This window comes from Malaya genurostris, chromosome 1, assembly GCF_030247185.1.
Source record: "Malaya genurostris strain Urasoe2022 chromosome 1, Malgen_1.1, whole genome shotgun sequence".
Lineage (NCBI taxonomy): Eukaryota > Metazoa > Arthropoda > Insecta > Diptera > Culicidae > Malaya > Malaya genurostris.
In genome coordinates, this window is record NC_080570.1 from 2,507,585 (window position 1) to 2,515,269 (window position 7,685).

General features: G+C 35.7%; 1 protein-coding gene across 3 annotated transcripts in view; it reads right to left on the minus strand.

Annotated features, from left to right (window-relative positions):
• LOC131429539 (segmentation protein cap'n'collar) overlaps positions 1 to 7,209 on the minus strand; it is a 120,670-nt gene extending 113,461 nt beyond the window's left edge. The window contains exons 1-2 of one of the 3 annotated variants that reach the window (XM_058593746.1): positions 6,721 to 7,209; positions 5,339 to 5,610 (exon numbers count right to left, since the gene is read on the minus strand). In XM_058593746.1, coding sequence (XP_058449729.1) covers positions 5,339 to 5,545 — 207 coding nt within the window. In that variant the 5' untranslated portion in view covers positions 5,546 to 5,610; positions 6,721 to 7,209. Of the gene's footprint in view, positions 1 to 5,338; positions 5,611 to 6,576 lie in introns of all 3 variants that reach the window. The other 2 variants (XM_058593757.1, XM_058593737.1) reach the window with 2 other exon arrangements.
• Positions 7,210 to 7,685: the final 476 nt, after the last annotated feature.

Here is a 7,685-nt window from a genome sequence, read left to right on the forward strand (position 1 = left end):
GATTTTGTAATTGAAAAAACGCTGGAAATTGTTTTTTTGCGTTGGAGCCTCTCGAAATAATGATTTGACGAAAAACTTTCGAAATCCAATCTGAAAGTGAAACTTAATCTGATTGATCAATTGGCAATCTTTACGTTATGGCCGAGGCCATCATCTTTTCATCTTATCGGAAGCAATTTTTGAAAGCATAAGCAATTACGCTACACTAGTTGTAAATAAAAGTAAGCAATAACAAATTTTTATTAGCAGATAGAACATCTGTGTTTACTGTCTTTACTCTTTTATATTTAGTTTTATCCTCTTCTTAGAATTAACACACAATCAGGATAATGTTTTCACTTTGAAAAAATAATCAATACCATTATTTAATATATTTTAACTTGATCTTTATTCAATTTTTAATCCACGCTATCAAAAATCTGTACAAATCTGTATTTTTTGCCAAAAATCTGCAAATCTGCATATACAGAATCTTGGTCACAAATTTATCTGAAAAATCTGTAAAATGCAGATTAATCTGTATATGTGGCAACCATGACAGCGAGTAGCAGAAACGTCACTTCTGTGCTGACACTGACACTAACGAAAGTGAAGTGGCGCTCACGCTGCCGAAACGAATCAGCATGGATAGGGTGACTAGTAAATTGTGAGGTGTTAACCCGCATTCGTTAATTACATATCTCGCGTTTTTCCTGATAACGGCCAATAAGCAAGAAGGATTCGGAACTCGCTGAGAATCAGCTATAACACTAATCGAAAACGAAATGTTTTCGCTTTCGCCTGGTGTTTAAATTAATATTCAAACGATGGATGTTGACAGTTGGCACCCGTAAAAAAATAAACCATTGATTTTACAGCATAAACAATTGATTCTCAATTACATATATGGGTAACAATACATTTTATTGTATCTTGACAAGATTTTTTTCATTTCCAACAATTCAATATATTGTTTCTACGATTCTACAATTGAATTTATTGTACACGTGGTGTTTCAAACAATATGCAAACAGTACATATGATTGTTTTCCAAGAAAACATGTATGAGAAAATCTTATGATTTGAATTGTTACGATACTTAACAACCTATATATTCTATTGTAAAAAGCAAGTTAACATTTAATTGAATAGTGTATAACAATACATTAAAATATTTTTCAATGGTCACAGCCAAATTGTGGCAGGTTTTGTAACAGTAAATCGTATTGTTTTCCTACAATATTTTTTATTCGGGCAGTTATTAGAATAACGCGTGATATAGGGTAACAGAGGTATTTTGGCCACTTCATATATTTTGGCCCACCTAACAAACTTTATCGATTTCATCGGATTTTATCGATGTTAAGTAACTCATTTTGCATCAGTTTGAAGCTAATCACATTAAATTACCTATTGCGGAAGGGGTTTTTTAAGATATTACAATATTTGGTGGATATTTTTATAAAGTGGGCCAAAATAAAATCAATCCTAAAGTGGGCCAAAATACCTCTGTTACCCTATCACGTGTTATTATTTTTTTTTTGATAGCGACTTCCGAAGAAAAATTGCAAGAGAATTTTAGCGGATAGAGTATAAATTTTAACACCAAAGCGGAAATGTTTTCTCTTTTCTCTTTTGTTCATTGTTATGACTAAATCTCAGCGAGCACATAATTCTTTTCGTTGAATCGTCGATTTAAACAAGAAAGTTCATTGGGCATGAAATAGTACAAACTTTTCAGTTTGTAAATAGTGTTGAGCCAATTGTAGGAGATTTTTTCTATGTTTTGCATCGTTGCTCCAAACGACGGTTTGAAAGTTTAAACGTCGTCGTTTAAACCCTTATAACCTCGTAATTCCGGATACGAAAATCAGATCCGGACAAAATTCACTAGTTTTGCATATAATTATAATACCCTTCATTTAACACAAATTTTTAATTTTTTTGCGCGCATCACCTTGTAATTCTGGAAATTAAAAATTTAAATTTTTTTCCATTTCTACTAAGTGAGATAAATAATAACTTGTTTGGGAACGAAATTTATACATTTGTTGTTCTATTTATTCAATGTAGTCCCCTTTTAGGACAATATACTTATTCCAGCTATTTACAACTATTTGATATCATTCAAAAAGCAAAATTTTTAAAATACAAAATTATACAGTGAAACTTTTATCAAAGATCTGAAACTAGAATTATTTAGCAAGATTTCGTTTCAATGTGGGAAAATAACCATCGAACTGTCTAAAATAACTCTGCTTTCTGGCAGAGATGATAAATATTTTCATCGAAAATTTGTCCTACTCTGTATAAAAAAGTCTGTATTTATCTGTATTTATTAATAAAATGAAATTTTTGTAGAAAAAATGATGTTCAAAGATGTTATTCCAACAGATTATGATTATAGAATGAAAGATTCAATAAGTATTAAATTCTTGTTAAAACCACAAGCTTTAGATTTATATTGGAAACCTTCAAGAAATTGCTGTTATGGCTTCGTGATAAACAAAAGAGAAATTGAACAAAGATTTAGGCTTTTTTATAGCGGCCCTTACATGAGACAATATTATTGTCAATACAAGAAGTATTAACAATACTTTTGATCGTGTAATGGAATCTTGATTAGATTGACGAAAATATTGTCAAAAAATCTAAGCTGTTCATCAATCCAACAATACTTTCTCTCCAGAGAGAAACTGTTAAACATGTGCAATAATCTCTTCTCTATATATTTTAATATTCATTTGCAATATTTAAAGTGCCAAACGTTCGAATTTTTCGAAAAACTCTGACTCAAGTTATCAGGCCAATTGGAATGATGGTATTGACAATACTTTGGATTGACAATAATATTGTCACGTGTAGTGGCCGCTTATAGTGGGACTATCAATTTGTCTGAAAAATTTTCTAGTTTCTAAAATATGCTTCGAACATATTTTTAATATCATGTTTTTTTCCAGACATATTTCAAAACTTACAGATTTTATAAAGTGCCGACGCCTTTTTTCTTGTATTATAAACCAATTTCGTGCCATTTTTGTTTGTGGGATCGCGTATTTTATTTAGCTGTTTATGTGTATGTACTGCAAGAGTGAGTTGCTTTTTTTTTCAACCAAAATCGGAATGATAAACTGTGCTCTTAGTTGTGCCACCGATGCAGATGTTGTGTTCCAGAGAGCTACGTATAGTGCTTCAGAATGGGAACGAAGGTGTGCTAAAGTGTGTCACTGAGGAATAAGTGTCTGATTGTTGTCTGTGTGGAACATTAAATAAACATAGTAGGTTTAGTTCATGTATTCAATGTCAAATATTCAATATTTATGCATGAGCAATTGAGTACAATTTACCCAAACATCGTTTCCAGTGGAAGAACGCAAAATTTGAGTAACTGAAAAATTACTCTAAAGTACGATTCAGACGGTCTGTCACCTTCCGTCACCATTCTTATAAAGACATTCATACATAACGTCACCGGCACGGAACGTCTTAACGGACGGAACATGTGAACGTTCCGGTAAAGAAAGTATCAAACTAATTCTGACGTTCCGGTGACGGTGACGGACCTCAATTCCCGGTTGATTTTTCATTAGGGCATCTTTCGATTATTGTGATGTGATTAAAAAGATTTTCTTTGATTTCACTACTCTTTTTGAAAGTCGAAAGTTTCGGGTAATTAATAGAAGAGAAAGTAAACAAAGAGAAACTTTCACTTGCTTATACGCCCTAATGAAAAATCAATCGAGAATTTAGAGTTGTGCCACTTTTTCTGCAGATGAGTGGCAGGGATGCCAGGTCATTTTTTCAATAATCTGTGATCAAGCCAAAAACCTGTCTGTGCAAAATCTGTGCACGTTTCCCCGTTTCCATAATAGCTGATCGGAATCATTTTGGTAATCAAAAAAAAAAAAGGTCTCACTATTTCCTACCGCTCTGTAAGTTTTGGTGCTAAACTGTGATCAATTTCAAAAATCTGTGATCGATTTCAGAATCTGTGTAAATCTGGGACCATTTTCAGAAATCTGTGAAAATCTGTGCCATTTTTTTAAATCTGTGCAAAAGTTTGAAAATCTGTGAAACACAGATTAATCTGTGAACCTGGCATCCCTGGTGAGTGGGTTCTTGTTCATTTTAGAAAAACTTTTTTCAAGCGTGTAGCATCTTTGCTGTCAAATAAACCTTCCTTTGAGAAATTTTGTGTGTCGTTTTCCATTTAATTTAATTCAAAACCATACAGCATTCGATGTATACAAAAGTGACTCAAAGTGCAGTTATTTAAGTTTAATGTTAAATTTATACTTCAATAACATTGGTAATGAATCTGAAAGAAATTTAATGTGAGAAGTTCATTTCGTGCACGGTTTGGATTTGGATTAAGATAATTTTTTTTCAATATTCGTGGTGTCACTAACGTGATAGGCTAAAGGCTAACTAACTAACGTCACTAACGTGATAGGCTAAAGGCTAAGCCTTACAGGTAATTCCAATTCACGAATCTGTAATTATTTTGTCAATCGTGCAAATTGAAAACGTAAATTTTTAGGGCAATTCAATCCTTCCAAGGGCGATGCAGTTGCGAGTAGGGTAACGGAGGTATTTTAAGAAGGAATGGACCACTTTGTGTAGGGTTACAAGACTTTTCATTTGAATATAAGTTCATGAAAATCGGCTCATACAGACACATACAGACATTTTGCGTACTCAACGAACTGACTCGAATAGTATATGACACTTGGCCCTCCGGGCAGGAAGAAGGTTTTTGGTGAAAGTGATTCGTGGCTCCTCAAGAAGTCCAATTTAGAAAAAAAAGCTGCTACCACAAATTATGCTGAATATGCTATCAGATGCGTTTGGATTGTTCATTGGACATCTCAGCAAAAATATGTAATTTTCAAAAGCCCCAGAATAAATAATCAGGGGCAGGAAAAATTATCCCAGGGTAAATTTTACTCTTAAATTTAATTTCGAGCAAAAGCGTCATACGATCAAAGTCCTCAATTTTTTGTTTCGCATCTGCATCTGGTTTGATCCATCGAAAAAGGCATTTAACAGTCCAAATAGCTATACAAAGTTTTTAATTCGAGAATATTTTAGTATTAGTGCAGTTCGGACATACGGGCGTTAATAGTATTACCGGTTCTCAAAATACACCAATCATGCAATTCTAAGGAGCTTTCAATGACTTCAATCTTTCTAAACATTTTACGTAATGCTTTGCATATGTATTTGCGATCTGACGAGAGCAAACACGTTCATGTGTTCAAATCGTCGAAAACATTAACCTAAAGTTAGGAATATATTAAATCATAACCAGTTGAATGGGAAATGCGTATGTTTTTGAATGAATATTCAACAATCTTACCTTATGGTTATACTTGTTGTAGCTGAACATTGGCGATTGGCTCCTACTATCGCAGTTGGCCATGTTGCTGTTGCTAGTAGTATCAGCAATGTTTTCAATGGGTCGGTCAATGACAGCTACTTCTAAACCGTCGTCCTTTAGCGAAATCGTTTCAGGGTCAGGTGTGAGCGATTGCATTCGCGGTAGATCTTCATACTCTAACGCCATATCGGGTCATCTACGTGGGGCGTCTATTGCTGGGTGGTGTTGGCTTCGGTATTATCACCTGCAACCTGTAGAAGAACGAAGGAAAAACGTTTTAGGGAAACACCACAGAACTGGTTGGGTAAGTCTGGTTGCCCGAGGATTTGCCACCTCGATTCTATGCTAGGGCAAATTTGTCAAAATATCAGCACGATTTCATCATTCGTGGCGGTGCGGTGTGTGTTTGTGTTTTGGAAAGCTAAACCAAGCAGACCGACGTTAAGGGGGTCAGTCGATCTGATCGGTTAGTATACTCAAGAATTATTTTCTATTGTTGATTGGCGGTAGTAGAATAAATGCCCATTAAAAGTTGAAGTTCAAGACCAATGCCATTTCTGTAAAAACTGAATCCAATAAACGAACTATCACAGAATAGCAACACACCAAAATATGGAACTGCTTGCGATGATTTTAGGTTACATCTTATCGAAGATCTAAATATGATTCGATTTCTGGAACAAACCGGTAAATTCATTTAAAGTATTTACGTTTGGCTGCGCGAAACGAAAACAGTGTTTGCATTGCTAGAAAATGTGCTTCATTAGCGCCCGGAAAGGTGATATAAATACTTAACTCAGTACTACTACAGCTTATCCGCTCGGGATACTTATCTCCCTAGCAGTGTTTGAAATACGTGTAACCAATTTTGGTGAATGAAAAAAATGATAATTCTTTTTATTTGTTTTGTTTTCAGCACATCTTAAAACAATATCTCCCAAACGATTGTTGGCCTAGCTGACAGCAAATGGTGAGTAGGTACAAAAATTTATATCATTAGTAGTATAGTTTCTTTTTCAGTGAGCAATTTTTCGAGTTTATAATATATGCACTGATAATACCACAAACGTCTTAAAAGCTTCCTGTTCCAGAATATTGTATACTACTCTGATGCAAAAGATGAGTCAGAATTGCCTTTCACAACACTGCCTCCACAGTTCCACTGGCTGTGCGCTCTAAGAACAGTAAAGTATCATTCGACAATAATCAATACGTACACAGAGGAGTTCGTTTCGAATCTTTCACTCACACAGCAAAACAAGGGGGTGCTGAAAGCAATGATATCAGCACCACAGGCTCATAACCAATCCTCGGGACCTCAGCACGCACGGTTAAACCCGAGGAATATCCAATCCACCCACCGTTTGACTTGGAACACGTTTCCACTCGTTGAGCACTTGGCCGAAGGACACGTGGACTTGCAATTGAATTTTTCTACGAATGCAATAATGTGATGCTTGTGTAACACTCAACTACACTCCGGTTTCTTGTTTTTCGGGGGTATTTTGTGGTTGTCGTACACTTCACACGGTCACTGTTCGCCTAAGCTTTGAAAATTTCGATCTGTTACTGCGCGGTTGTTTTCAGCACTGACGAGTCACGGAGCTTATTATTTCTGGTTTCGCGCATTCGGCTTGTTCACAAAACAGAAGTGTTTTTATGTCTTTTTCAAGTTTTTTTTCGTCTTCACTGTCTACCAAGCCACCGACAGCAACATCGTTATCGTTTATCGTTGGGCTAAACCAAATTTTGACGTCAGAGGAACTCGTTTTTTTTTCTCGCCGGATCGCACGGGCACCGGTTTTATGGGACACCACGTCGTTACTTCGTTTGCGATTGGAATGATTCAAGTTGGAAGCTAGTATTTACTTCGTTATAATTAGCCGTTCGTTTCGGGGTGTGCGTTTAAGTGTTCCAATGGGTTAGATGATAACCAAATCGAACTGACTCGGGGACGTGTGAGTGTGTGTGTGCCTGTCCGACTAGCACTAGTAGTATTCAACCGTGTGTTTGGGTTAGTGACGAGATACACTAATTTGTTTTTGAATGCCACTGTCGCCTAGAAGCAAGTCTCGCGCGTGTCGTTTCTTGTTTACGTTTAGTTCTCTACGTTCTTCGGCGCTTTGGGCCTTGCTATCCAGTTTCATTTATTTGTTTTTTGGCTGCAGCTTTGTTCCGGTTTGTTCTCTACTAATCACAGGCATTGAGTAGCGATTGGTTGTTGTAGTGGTAGAAAAAGCTACGTTAAAGCTATCAAGTCGCTTAGACGAACGTTTCTTCATTCAACACTGATATGGACACGGTGATAACAGATCAAACTCGTTCA